Source organism: Rana temporaria, chromosome 2 (genome assembly GCF_905171775.1).
Source record: "Rana temporaria chromosome 2, aRanTem1.1, whole genome shotgun sequence".
Classification (NCBI taxonomy): Eukaryota; Metazoa; Chordata; class Amphibia; order Anura; family Ranidae; genus Rana; species Rana temporaria.
This window is the reverse complement of record NC_053490.1, coordinates 56,513,666-56,528,147: the sequence shown is the minus strand read 5'-3', so window position 1 is coordinate 56,528,147 and position 14,482 is coordinate 56,513,666. Positions and strand designations below refer to the sequence as shown.

The following is a 14,482-nucleotide window of genomic DNA, read 5'->3' as shown; positions in this document are numbered from 1 at the left end:
TTGGATTGAGCGAATCCTCCCAGTAAATTCAGTTAAGGTCACTGGTTGACAGCTGAAATATACCTGTCAGTGTCGTGGTGACCAGATCCCGATGGTTCGTTCAGGCCGCCTGGATAACCTCTCTCTGGGTTCTCCCTGAGCCGATTCCCCACCGCACAGCTCTCAGCTTAGGATCCTCTTAGCAAAGGTTGGGACCCAGCAAGTCACTGGGGCCCTTCTCATCATCAGAATGAAGCTCCGCATGGTGCGCAACTCCGGCCAGGTAGGCCATGGTGGCGGGGGTTCATGGATGCGCGCACCCTGAAGGTGGATGCCGCACCTGGAACTCGAACCCTGCGAAAAAGGACCTAGATTCAATGGCGTCTGCCCCAGATATACCCTTCCCCAGCATACCCAGCGAGGGAAAAACTCCTCTAATTGGCTGCTGGGCAAAAGTGACTCTGCCAGAACCCCTCTAGCGCCAACTGCCGCCCAGAGGTGAAAACGCACCCCTGAAACGCAGACTGACCTACAAGACAGTTCTGAAAGGACAGCAGCCCTGCAATTTAACAAATTGTGAATGGGAGCAAAATAACTCTCCCATTCCCCACTAACTTTAGCGTAGTGCCCATACTGAAAGTAAGGGGGCGCTACACATACAAATTACTCAGCAGCACCACACAAAAAACCCTGGTGTGGCCTATAATTCTTGTGAGCTATCTCAAACGATTCCCTTTCTGCACAAATAGGTAGATTCAGAAAGAGTTAGGCCGGCTTATCAGTAGATAAGTCGACCTAACTCAGAATCTACGCCGACTTATGTTTAAGTGTATTCTCAAACAGAGATACGCTTAAACATATCTAAGATACGACGGCTTGTGCCGTCCTATCTTAGGTTGCAATATTGAGGCTGGCTGCTAGGTGGCGCTTCCATTGCGGTCGGCTTAGAATATGTAAATTAGTAGATACGCTGATTCACGAACGTACGCCCGGCCGCCGCAATACATTTACGCCGTTTCCGTAAGGCATTATCAGGCCTAAAGTTATTCCATCTAATAGATGGAATAGTAATGTTAAAGTATGGCCGCCGTTCCCGCTTCGAAATTCGAAATTTTTACGTTGTTTGCGTAAGTCGTCCGTGAATAGGGATTTACGTAGTTTACGTCCACGTCGAAATCAATAGGCCCGTGCGGCGTACTTAGCCGCAATGCACACTGGGAAATGTAGGCGCCCGGCGCATGCGCAGTTGAAAAAAAAACGTCAAAGACGTAAGGTCAAGCGCCATTAACATAAAACACGCCCCCTTACACACATTTGAATTAGGCGCACTTACACCCGCCTGCTTTAGGCTACGCCGCTGTAACTTAGCAGGCAAGTACTTTGAGAATCAAGTACTTGCCTCGCTAACTTACGGTGGCGTAGCCTAAACACGCTAAGCTACGTCGCCGCAAGTTTACACCATTCTCTCTGAATCTACCTAATAGTTTTTTTACCCAATTTTATACATGTGTATATCAACAATGTAAATTTCTCTGTGAATTTTCTTGCAGGATTTAATCTATTCACAGTGGCTGCTCATGAATTTGGCCATGCACTGGGGCTTGGCCATTCCAGCGACTCATCAGCTCTGATGTATCCTACATACAAATATCAACACCCCGCTGGATTTCGCCTGCCCAAAGACGATGTGAAAGGGATACAAACATTGTATGGTGTGTTCTATGTATTGTTCTGATGCTTTACTGAAATGCACTGCTAATTTCTCTTTAATCCTTCTTTTCTATTATCCATACATTATTGCTCCCAGCATGATGCCCTGTGATTAGGAAACGTCAATATATGTTCCCTTTTACAACTAGGTCCACTCAATTTTTAATTCCCCTAATCATGAGACCACAGATCCTGTTTGATCATGTGACCACAGTTGTGTAATAACATGGTTTGTTCATAAAGCTGCCGTAGTATTTAAATATTTTGTTTTAAAAGAAGACAGTACAATATTTAGAAATATTGCTATTAGAAATATGACTTAACATATGGAAGTGTCAAATGACCACTACTACTGTCAGAAGCCTTATGCCGCGTACACACAATCGGAAATTCCGACAGCAAAAGTCAGATGTGAGCTTTTGAACGGAAATTCCAACCGTGTGTATGCTCCATCAGACTTTTGCTGTCGGAATTTTCGCCAACAAAAGATTGAGAGCTGATTCTCAAATTTTCTGACAGAAAAAAATTCCTATCGCAAAATCTGATCGCCTGTACCAATCCTGACGTGCCAAATTCCGACGCATGCTCGGAAACAATTCAACGCATGCCTGAAGCATTGAACTACATTTTCTCGGCTCGTTGTAGTGTCGTATGTCCTGCGTTCTTGAAGGTCGAAACTTCACAGAACTTTTGTGTGACCGTGTGTATGCAAGCCAAGCTTGAGCGGAATTCCGTCAGAAAAACCATCCAAGGTTTTTCCAACGCAAAATCCGATCGTGTACGGGGCATAACTTGGCACAGAGATGTTCATAAGGTTTATGCATGATGATGTTATCATCACCTTCCCCATATAAAAATAAGATTATAGCAACAGTGCCCACCGATGTAAAAATAATGTCCTAGCTAGTCTGAGGCCCCGTACACACGACCGAGGAACTTGATGTGCCAAACACATCGAGTTCCTCGGCGAGTTCAGTGTGGAAACCGCCGAGGAGCTCGGCGGGCCGACTTTCCTCATTGAACAACGAGGAAATAGAGAACATGTTCTCTTTTCGGCCCGACGAGTTCCTCGACGGGTTCCTCGCTGAAAAGTGTACACACGACCGAGTTTCTCGGCAGAATCCAGCTCCGACCGAGTTTCTGGCTGAATTTTGCCGAGAAACTCGGTCGTGTGTACGGGGCCTGAGAGTAAAACTGCCAATACAAGGTCCAAATGATTCTTGATAAAATTGGCCAAAATCTGAGGTGTGTGTGGCCCAATCGGCATAATATTGCTCAACTTTTGTTGAAGGAGGTGGGTGAAAAATTGTTGGCCGAACAATGACTGCATCCAACAATGACCACCAACAGGGGAGATTTTATTAAGGCTTTTAGGCGTAGGGGGAAAATGCTAGATAATATACTTACCTTTCCTCAGGGTCATGCTCCTGGCATCTAGACGAGGGTGATGTCATCCTTCTTCCAATGAGATGTGGGGAACGTACAGTGCTCCCAATCTTGAGAATGTGCTCCCAGAAATGTGCTACACTGACTACTCATTTGGTTTGGCATGCTCACTATTTCTAAGAATCCCATGGCACAGAGATGACTTCACACTCTGTACTAATAGCCAACCTTTCCCCCCTACAGGTCTATTTATGCTGTGTTTGAACAAGGGAGGTGGGACACTTAAAAAGCAGACCATGGTCCACTTTAACCTGTATAGCAAAGGGGGCTTTATATCACCCATCCAAATCAGTGGCGGTTCGTTCATAGAGGGCGCTGGAGCGCCGCCCCCCCTGGCTCTCACCACCACTGAGTCTAATAACATAGATTTATGCATTGCATGAATCTATGTTATTGTCACCGCTGCGCTGTTCTATTCAGATGGCCGGACATGAGGCGCAGACCATCTAAATAACGGCAGCTGGTTGGCTGTATGGAAGTGCCTATCAGAGCCAGCGGCTCTGATAGGCTTTCCGAGTACAGCCCTCGGGACCCCGGAAGCCTATCCTCGGAACGCACGGGGTGTGCGTTCCTTGGATAAGACTGACAGGCGTCTCAGCCAATCAGGTTGGCCGGTTCTGGCTACCGGTAACCTGATTGGCTGAAGCGTCATCGAGGGCGGGAGAAGACATCGAGGATCGAGGACGTAGATGGCTGACTCCAGTAAAGGTAAGTGCCGGGGGGGGGGGAGGGGCACAGCGGCGACAAGGGGCACAGTGACATCAATGGGCACAGTGGCGACAATAGGCACAGTGGGGACAATTGGCACAGCGGCATGAATGGGCACAGTGGCGACAATTAAAGGGCACAGTGACGACAATAGGCACAGTGGGGACAATTGGCACAGCGGCATTAATGGGCACAGTGGCAACAATTAAAGGGCACAGTGACATCAATGGGCACAGTGGCGACAATTAAAGGGCACAGTGGTGACAATTGTCACAGTGGCGACAATTGATGGCACAGTGGCTGTGTTTGATGGCATGGCACAGTGGCTGCGTTTGATGGCATGGCACAGTGGTGACAATTGATGGCACAGTGGCTGCGTTTGATGGCATGGCACAGTGGCTGCATTTAATGGCATTGCACAGTGGTGAGAATTGATGGCACAGTGACTGCATTTGATGGCATGGCATAGTGACTGCATTTGATGGCATGGAAGTTGGAACAGTGGTGCGAATTGATGGCACAGTGGCTGCGTTTGATGGCATGGCATAGTGACTGCATTTGTTGGCATGGAACAGTGGTGACAATTCATGGCACAGTGGCTGCGTTTGATGGCATGACATAGTGACTGCATTTGATGGCATGGCACAGTGGTGCGAATTGATGGCACAGTGGCTGTGTTTGATGGCATGGCACAGTGGTGACAATTGATGGCACAGTGGCTGCATTTGATGGGCACAGTGAGGCTGTGCGTCCGTTTGCGCCCCCCCAAAATATTTTGATCACCAGCCGCCACTGATCCAAATATCCTTTACTGTTGAACAAAAAAAATAAAAATAAAAACAAGAACCAGGGCTATAGTTTCTAGCCTTTCCCTTGACCTTAACCATATTCCTGATATGTGCCTGCTGTACCATTTACTTGTATGAGAAAGTATCCTGTTCTCTTTGTATTGCTTCCTTTGTGTGAAATCTCGGAGGTTCCTGTCGGTCCCTCTGCTTTGCTATTAAAAACTGACCACACTAAGTCAGTTCTCTAGCTGTGCTGGGAACTCAGTGTACTCTCCCTCCAATGATCAGACTTGTCCTGACCCCCCCCCCCCCCTCCGCTGAACAGCCATTCACTGCGAAGATCGGTATGCTGCTGTGCTTCTCCTCCCCCAGCTCTTATGCAGCTGAGAGTTTAGATTTTCTTAAAAAACTGAGGGAATTTAATCACAAAAAAAGAAAATAAGGTATGTATAATGTTTTCTTGTAGCTATACAAAAATGTTTTGCCTTTCATTTTTAAACTGAATAGGTTGTTTTACAAGGTGATCAGTTACAATCACTTTATTGATCAATGTTCTAGTTTTTGCCAGTTTAGTGTGGCCAATTATCTTTATATATAAATATATATTGCTGTCTCCAATTTTACTGTAGGAACAAAAAATTCTGGACAAGAAAAGTCTGCGTTACCTCGACCACCTAAGCCAGATCATTGTGACCCCAACTTGTCATTTGATGCTGTAACAGTTTTAGGAAATGAACTGTTATTCTTTAAAGACAGGTGAGCAAAAGAATATCAATAGCATACAATAGATACTGTATGCAACACTTTCACCATAATATGCATAAAAGATAAGAAGAGAAATGTATTTTTTACTTTTTGTGTCAACTTTATGAAACAGCAGAAGAAAAACTGTACACACGACCGTTTTTAATGTCATGGAAAAAACTAAGGGCCAGATCCACATAGATGTAGAACGGCGCAGCGTATCAGAGATACACTACGCCGCCGTACCTTACCTGGCGCATTTTAGAATCCTCAGCGAGTTCGCGCCATAAGTTACGGCGGCGTAGTGTATTTCTGTCGGCGGATTTGAAATTGGGCGGGTTTCATTTAAATGAAGCGCGTCCCCGCGCCGAAAGAACTGTGCATGTTCAACCACCATGTTTCACTGTGTTGATGTGATGTGTTGGGTTTACGCCAGACATAACGTTTTCTTTGATGGCCAAAAAGTTCAGTTTTAGGCCCCATTCACACCTGAGCGTTTTTTTGCCTGAAGCGCAATGCTCCAAAACGCTAGAGGGGAAAAAATACATTATTCTCTATGGAGATGGTTCACATCTCCACTCCAAAACGCCTGATGCCGAACGCCTGAAGCTCAAACAAGTTCGCGCGAATCGGGCGGTTTGGGCATTTTTGAGCGTTTGTATTTCCCATAGAAAGTAATGGAAACACTCGATTCAAGCGTCTAGGGCGACAATGAGCATTTCTACGGGCGTTTTGTCGCTTTAATCAATAGAACATTTCACCCAGGCAGAAGATAAAAAAAATCTACAAACATAGCAACGAGTGATGAAAAGATGATAATTTTTCCTATTGGCTAAAATAAAAAACGTCGGACGACTCTGTATGCAAACACGTAAATACGCATGAATACGCGCAACAAAACGCCAGAAAAAACTACCAAAAACGCTACGCTCAGGTGTGAATGCAACCTTAGTCTCATCAGACCAGAGCACCTTCCTCCATACAGTTTGGGACTGTCCCACATGCCTTTTTGCAAACTCTAAACGTGCCATTTTGTATTTTGCTAAAAGTAATGGATTCCTTCTGGCCACTCTGCCATAAAGCCCAACTCTATGGAGCTTACGGCTTATTGTCCTATTTACAGATACTCCAGTCTCTGCTGTGGAACTCTGCAGCTCCTCCAGGGTTACCTTAGGTCTCTGTGCTGCCTCTCTGATTCTTGCCTGGTCCATGAGTTTTGGTGTGTGGCCATCTCTTGGCAGGTTTGCTGTTGTGCTATGTTCTTTCCATTTGGTTATGATATATTTGATGGCGCTCCTAGGAATCATCAAAGATTTGGATATTTTTTATAACCCTGACTTGTACTTCTTACATTGTCCCTTACTTGTTTGGAGAGTTCCTTGGTCTTCATGGCAGTGTTTGGTTAGTGGTGCCTCTTGCTTAGGTGTTGCAGCCTCTGGGGCCTTTCAGAAAGGTGTGTATATGTAATGACAGATCATGTGACACTTAGATTGCACACAGGGGGACATCATTTACCTAATTATGTGACTTCTGAAGGTAATTGGTTGCACCAGAGCTTTTTATGGGCTTCATAACAAAGTGGGTGAATACATACGCACATGCCAATTATCAGTTTTTTATTTCTGAAAAATTGTTTTATGTATATATTTTTCAAATTTTACTTCACCAACTTAGACTATTGTGTTCTGATTCATCACATCTAATTCAGATTAAAAAAAAACATTGCACTAAAGGCTGTAATGTAACAAAATAGGTGAAAAGCCAAGGGGGGTGAATACTTTTGCGAGGCACTGTAGCTCACTCCTGGGACCTGCACCCTGTACATAACACACTGCTGAACCATGTGCCCTGTATATAGTGCACTCCTGAGTCCTGCACCCTGTATATAATGCACTCCTGAGTCCTGCACCCTGTATGTAGAACACTTATGTGCCTTAAACCCGTTACGTAGCACATTCCTTGTTTCTGTACCCAGTACATAGCTCACTCCTAAACCTTGCACCCTGTACGTAGAGCACGCCTAAGCCCTGCAACTTGTACATAGTGCACTCCTGATCCCTGGGCCCTGTTAATAACACACACCTGGGCCCTGCACACTGTACGTAGCATACTTGTGAGTCCTGTGCCCTGTACATATTTCACTCCTTAACCCTGTACAAAGCGCACACCTGAGTCGTGTGCCCTTTACATGACACACTCCTGAACCTTGCACCCTGTATATAGCACACTCCTGAACCCTGTACCCTGTAAGTATGTGGGCTGTCTCTGCTGAATTGGGGATCTCTTTCCTGGATTGGGGATGTTTCTTTGCTGGATTGGGGATGTATCTTTGCTGGATTGGGGAAGTCTCTTTGCTGGATTGGGGATGTCTCTTTGCTGGATTGGGGAAGTCTCTTTGCTGAATATGGAGATGTTTCTTTGCTGAATAATTTTGGATTTCTCTTTGCTTGATTGGGCTGTCTCTTTGCTGTATTGGGCTATTCCTTTGCTGGATATATGGGGGCTTTTTTTTAGTTGCTGGATATAAGGGGGCTGTCTATTGTTGCTAGAGGAAACTATTCTTGATGTAGTGGGTCTATTATTGCCTTTACTTCAATAACAAACTCAAGGCTCATGCTAGCCCCCTAAATTATACTTGGTTCCCTATTCTCTAAAGGGGGCGGTTCTAGGGCAGAGACAAGTGTGACATAGGGGAAAGAGGTGAATTCCTGCACCTTCTCTCTGAGAAAAAAAGCCCTGGGTAAGCATATAATAAAACTTACTTATAGGTACTGTAAATATCTCCTAAACATGCGCCGTTCAGGAGATATTTACTGTTTACAGCGCTGATGATGTTATTGGCGCATGCGCACTGAAGGAACGGCTGCCTGTGCCATTTCTTCAAAGCAAGTTGCCCACTGAGCAAGCGCAAGCAGTGCTGCAGTTTTCAAATGGTCCTGCGGTCTTCTGGGACCTGCAACGCGCCCCAGAAGACTGCGGAGAGTAAGGGGAACTTGTCAAAACTAGGTACCCGCTCCCCCCTCCAAAAAAAATTACATACCAAATGTGGCAGGGCAGGACAACTTAAAATGGAACTTCCTTTTTTGGAAGGAGTTCCGCTTTAACGAGCATATAAATATACTCCCTACATTGAGGGGAGTCCCACTGCAAGTGTAGTGTTTTTTTGGTAATTCCTGAAGTTGGGTTTTAACTGCAACAGAGAAAAGAGAGGACTTTCCTGTGTGGCAGAGTTGTTTGAATCTCAGAATCTGATGGACAGGACAAATATAAATCCTTGCAGGTAAAACAGCTCATTTACAACATCACCCCATCTACATCACCAATAGGGATGAGCTTCGTATTCGCGTCAAACCCATGTTTGACTCGAACATCGTATGTTCGATCGTTCGTCGAATTACGAACATTATGGGTCGTTCGCGCCAAATTCGAGTTGCGTTTCACAGCCCATAATTCACTGCGGCATTGCTGGCTGATGATTGGCCAAGCATGCACTATGACCCGCATGCTTGGCCAATCACAGCTTGCAAAAAACGGAGAGCCATAATTGGCCAAAGCCAGGGTGGCTTTGGCCAATTATGGCTCAGGGGGTTTAGTACACGCCCCACACTATAAAAGGCCGCCTGCAGGTCGGCCTTGTGTAGTGTGTTGCGGCGGTTAAGAGAGAACAGAGAGAGACAGAGAGAGTGTCATTTTTTGCAGGTAGATAGAGCAGGCAGGCTAGTCAGTTAAAGTACAGTGTGTAGAGGATATATATGCATCCCAGGTGTTGTGTATATATATTTACACACTGTATAGTATAGCTAGATCAGTTCTTCCTAATTTACTGGCAGGCAGGTGATTGTGCTAGCTGCAGTATTCTCACGTGGTGTATTGCCTGTGTCTTCTGCAGTGTGCACCATAAAGCTACACAGGCATACTATAGACACCCAGCAGGTGCAATATTTAAAGGAATTTTTCATTTTTTTTTATAAGCATGATGCTTAAATAAAAAAAAATGAAAAAAAATGAAAAATTCCTTTAAATATTGTACCTGCTGGGTGTCTATAGTATGCCTGTGAAAATGTCTTTGAGAACCCGGGTCTTTCCCCAGGGAACGTGTATCAATGGAATTTTTTTTTTTAAACTGTCATTTTTTCTGGAGCAGTGATTTTAATGATGCTTTTTAAAACTTTTTTTCCATTAATACATGTTCCCTGGGGCAAGACCCGGGTTCTCAAAGACGTTTTCCGACAATAACTTGCATATTGGGCTTTAAAATTAGCACTATTGAACGTTCGAGTCCCATTGAGGTCAATAGGGTTCTAAATGTTCGAACCGAATGGGGGGGTGTTCGGCTCATCCCTAATCACCAACCTCATCTGCAGATATCACCCAAATCGTCCCCTCCGCTCCTCCCAGGACCTCCTGCTCTCTAGCTCCCTTGTTACCCCCTCCCATGCTTGCCTTCAGGACTTCTCCAGAGCCTCTCCCATCCTCTGGAGCTCCCTGCCTCTGTATGTCCGATCAGCCCCTACATTGTCCACCTTTAGGAGATCCCTGAAAACTCATTAATTCAGGGAAGCCTATCCCACACCACCTAACTGTCCCCAAGCCACCAGCAACAAATCAATCTCTTCAGCTATTACCTTTTGTACCACTACCCCCTCCCTCTACTGTGCTTCAGCCTTAAATTATTTTATTACCCAAATGACCAGACAGCTATTTCTAACTCTTGGCTCATAGAAAAAGAAAGATGTGGACATTCCATACTAAAACAAACCAGATGAAACACAGCTACATTGCTACAATTCTAACCTAATACCACATTAGCTAAATTGCACATCGTCCTTTCCACAGGGAGGTGGTGATATAAAGTGCTGACATGAGAACATCTGCACCCTGTCTAGCAATACTTCAGACCAATCATCTTCAATTTCACCAGAATTTCTGTGAAACATCAATTTGATCATCTGGAGCGCGCAGGCTATTGTTAAATATTTCATTTTTCAGTTTGTAGATAACAAAAACAAAAACATTTCACAATCAAAATGTAAGAAAAAAAACAGTTGAAAGAAAATTGACATAAAAAAAGAAATTCTGCAGGTACCAAGTACAAGCACCTGTACATATCTTCAGGATCCTTTTTAGCCAAATGTTGGGTCAGTCCAACAAGCCAAGCTCTAAAGCCTGGGACACACGATCGGATTTCCATTGGACAAAGCGTAGGACTTTTGTCCGAAGGGCGTTGGCCGTGGACTTTGATTGCATACAAACGGCAAAGAATTGTCGTCCAACAAACAGAAACAACTTGTTCTTTCAGCTCTTTAGCACCACCCTATGGGCAACTTCTGCTAATGTTGTGTTATGGTTAGCAATGCTTATGAGCATGCGTGTTTGTACTTTGGATTTTTCCGACAACAATTGTACGATGAAGCATACAAATGGTCGGATTATTCAACAACATCCTACCATCACACTTTTCCCGTCAGAAAATACGATCGTGTGTATGAGGCTTAACACTAAGACCCCTTTCACACTCAGGAGTTTTTCAGGCGGTACAGCTCTAAAAATAGCGCTGCTATACTGCTTGAAAAACTCCTGCACTGCATACTCAATGTGAAAACCCGAGGGCTTTCACACTGAGGCCCCGTACACACGAGAGGATTATGCGCTTGAAACGGTCCTCCGGACCGTTCCCGCGGATAAATCCTCTGGCGGATATTGATCTGATGGTTGACGCGGTGACGTGTCGCGCCGTCGCCGCGATGATGACGCGGCGACGTGCGCGACGCTGGAAGATAAAGACTTCCACGCATGCGTCGAATCATTACGACGCATGCGAGGGAGAGGAGCGGACGGACTGATCCGGTGAGTCTGTACAGACCACCGGATCAATCCGCTGGACAGGATTCCAGCGGATAGATTTCTTAGCATGCTAAGAAATGTATATCCGCTGGAAATCCATCGGGCAGAAATATATCCGCGGAAAAATATCCGCTCGGACGTACACACCACCAGATCTATCCGCTGGAACTGATCTGCGGATAAATCCCAGCGGATAGATCCGGTGGTGTGTACGAGACCTGAGGCGATGCGCTGGCTGGAGAGAAAAAAATCTCCTGCCAGCAGCATCTTTGGAGCGGTGAGAGGAGCGGCGTGTATACCGCTCCTTCACCGCTCCTTCCCATTTAAAACAATGGGAAACCGTGGCAAAACCGCCCGCAATGCGCCTCTGCAGAGGCGCATTGCGGGCGGTATTAACCCTTTATTGGCCACTAGCGGGGGTTAATACCGCACTGCTTGAGGCCGAATCCCGTGGCAATTATTTTTAGCGGCGCTATACCGCCACCGCGCCTCCCGCCCCAGTGTGAAAGGGGCCTTAATCTGACTCACACCTACCTTTAAGTCTAGCGTCATGGTAAGCTACCTGACTGGGGCTATAGCTGGCGGCGCTGATTGAGAGGAGGAAATCTGACAGGGTAATTGAACAAATTAAAGTCCATCTGTAGATCGTCTTCTGTACAACCTCCCTACCTGTACATGTATCAAAATTCGACTAGTCCAGCGGAATTTCAATCCTTGTATGGCTGGCCTAACAGAGAAAAGCGCGATAGAGAAAAGTGTTATTGCCATGCTGGCTGTGTAGTGTGGCAGGAGTATGTAAATCACATAATGCATGTATAGAGTTGCAAAAATGTTAGCATGCAAAACAACGCACATATACAGTATTTATTTCAGTAGGGTATTTTTGTACTGTTTGGATGACGTTCTACCCAGTGTTCCAAGTTGCGTGAAGGATAAATTCACCTTTTCCAGAAAAGAGTCTATGCAGTCAAGGAAAGGAGACGTCTGGTGCACTGATAGAAACAAACTCCAAGTGGGTTCAGTGGTTTAAGGCTTCATTTCCACTGACGTTTTTACAGCCACCTTTCTGAGCGTTTTTTACAGCTTAAAAACGCCTGTCCATGTTATTCTATGGCATCATGCCCACATAGGCGTTTTTGAGCTGCAAATGGCATAGGCGTTTTTGAGCTGTAAAAAAAACGCAGGACCAGGGCGTTCTGAAGCTCCAGAGTAGAGCTGTAAAAACGCCAGACGTTAAAAAACGCTCAAAAACGCGCGAAAACGCTCAAAAACGCTACCGTTGCGTTTTTGAGCTCCAGCTCAAAAAAATATAAATAAATAAATAAATAAACATGGACAGGCGTTTTTAAGCTGTAAAAAAGGCTAAAGAAAGTGGCTGTAAAAACGTCCATGGAAATGAAGCCTAAGGCAAAGAAGAAAAAGTCTTTAAAAATTCAAATGATGTCAGTATGCTTGACTCAGTGGCTACCGCTGCTGAAGAGCTAGAAGAGACTCTGCATTGGGACAAACAGAGAAAAAGAGCAGCGCCGTTCTAAGTGTAGCATCAAAGCGTTATTTATTTGGAGTCAACAAAATGGCAACTCACAATGTAATGGAGATAAAAGCACTCATCTAGTCATGTAACATTGTTGCAACAAGCCGTTCCAGTGTCGTCATCCCGCTGTGGTGGATACTGAAAGGAGCTCCTGGCCGTTCTGGTGGCTCTGGTAGGTCCAGGTCCCTACCAGAAATTTCTGGGAGCCACCAGCACTGCCAGGAGATCCTTTCGGTATTCACCACAGCGGGATCACGAGACTGGACCGGCTTGTAGCAGCAGTGTTACATGACTAGATGAGCGCTTTTATCTCCATTACATTGTGAGTTGCCATTTTTGATAATTCCAAATAAATAACGACACTGCTCTTCTTTTCTGTTTGTCCCTATGCAGTCAAGGAGCCATAGTAGATATAGATATAGCATACTCTGAACTCTGCACCCTGTACATAGCACACTCTGAAGCCTGCACCCTGTACATAGCTGAGTGAGTGAGTGAAAAACATATATAGCGCTACACATGCAAACTGAATCGCCTCAAGGCTCACTCCTGGGACCTGCACTCTGTACGTAACACACTGCTGAACCCTATACCCTGTATATCGTGAACTCCCAAATCCTGAACCCTTTATTTAGCGCACTTATGTGCCTTGAACACTGTACATAGCACACTCCTGATTTCTGTACCCAGTACATAGCTTACTCCTGAACATTGCACCCTGTACATAGAGCACTTCTGATCCCTGGGGCCTGTTCATAACACACACCTGGGCCCTACACATTGTATGTAGCATGCTTGTGAGTCCTTCGCCCTGTTCATATTGCACTCCTTAACCCTGTATATGGTGCACACCTGAACCCTGCAACCTGTAATGGATGCAGGGTTCAGAGTGTGCTATGTACAGGGTGCAGGGTTCAGAGTATGTAATGTACCGGGGGCAGAGTTCAGAGTATGCTATATTTACACTTCTGAACTCTGTACTCTTTATAAAGTACACTCCTGAGCCAATTGCACCCTGTATATAGCGCACTCCTGAACCCTGCACCCTGTAAGTTCGTGGGCTGTCTCTTTGCTGGATTGGGAATGTCTCTTTGCTGGATTGGGGTTGTCTCTTTGCTGGATGGGGATCTCTTTGCTGGATATTTAGGATGTCTTTGCTGGATTGGGGATGTCTCTTCGCTGAATATATGGAGATATTTCTTTGCTGAAAAATGTTGGATTTCTCTTTGCTGGATTGGGCTGATCTTTTGCTGGATATTTGGGGGGTGGGGGGGCTGTTTATTGTTGCTGGATATAAAATGGCTGTCTATTATTGCTAGAGGAATCTATTCTTGCTGTAGTGGGTCTAATATTACTTTTACTTCAATAACAAACTCTAAGAGCTCATGCTAGCCTATTCATGTGTCCGGACCCTTTCAGGACGCCGGGTGCATGAATTACAGTGGCGGGGGTGTTTTTTTTTTAGCACCTAATTAGAGCCAGAGGCTTCAAAAATAGGGTGGGCTCATGGCGCAGAGCATTGCGCTACAAGCCCACCTACATGTTACAACAGGGGATTAATATTCGCTAATGAAAAACGAATCCTCAATCCAGCCAATCAGAAGCAGGTCTGAGACCTGTTTTCTGATTGGAAAAGAGTACTGCTCCAAGCCCTGCGACCTATGATGTGCTCTTGCCCTGTAGTACTGACAGGTGCAGACTCTGCGCTGATCCGTGGAAAAAAGAAATG

At 45.4% G+C, this 14,482-nt stretch overlaps 1 protein-coding gene across 1 annotated transcript in view; it reads left to right on the top strand.

Annotated features, from left to right (window-relative positions):
- LOC120929032 (matrix metalloproteinase-20-like) overlaps positions 1 to 14,482 on the top strand; it is a 65,933-nt gene that overhangs the window by 31,214 nt on the left and 20,237 nt on the right. The window contains exons 5-6 of the mRNA XM_040340218.1: positions 1,530 to 1,691; positions 5,261 to 5,387. Of these exons, the coding sequence (XP_040196152.1) occupies positions 1,530 to 1,691; positions 5,261 to 5,387 (289 nt within the window). The remainder of the gene's footprint in view (positions 1 to 1,529; positions 1,692 to 5,260; positions 5,388 to 14,482) is intronic.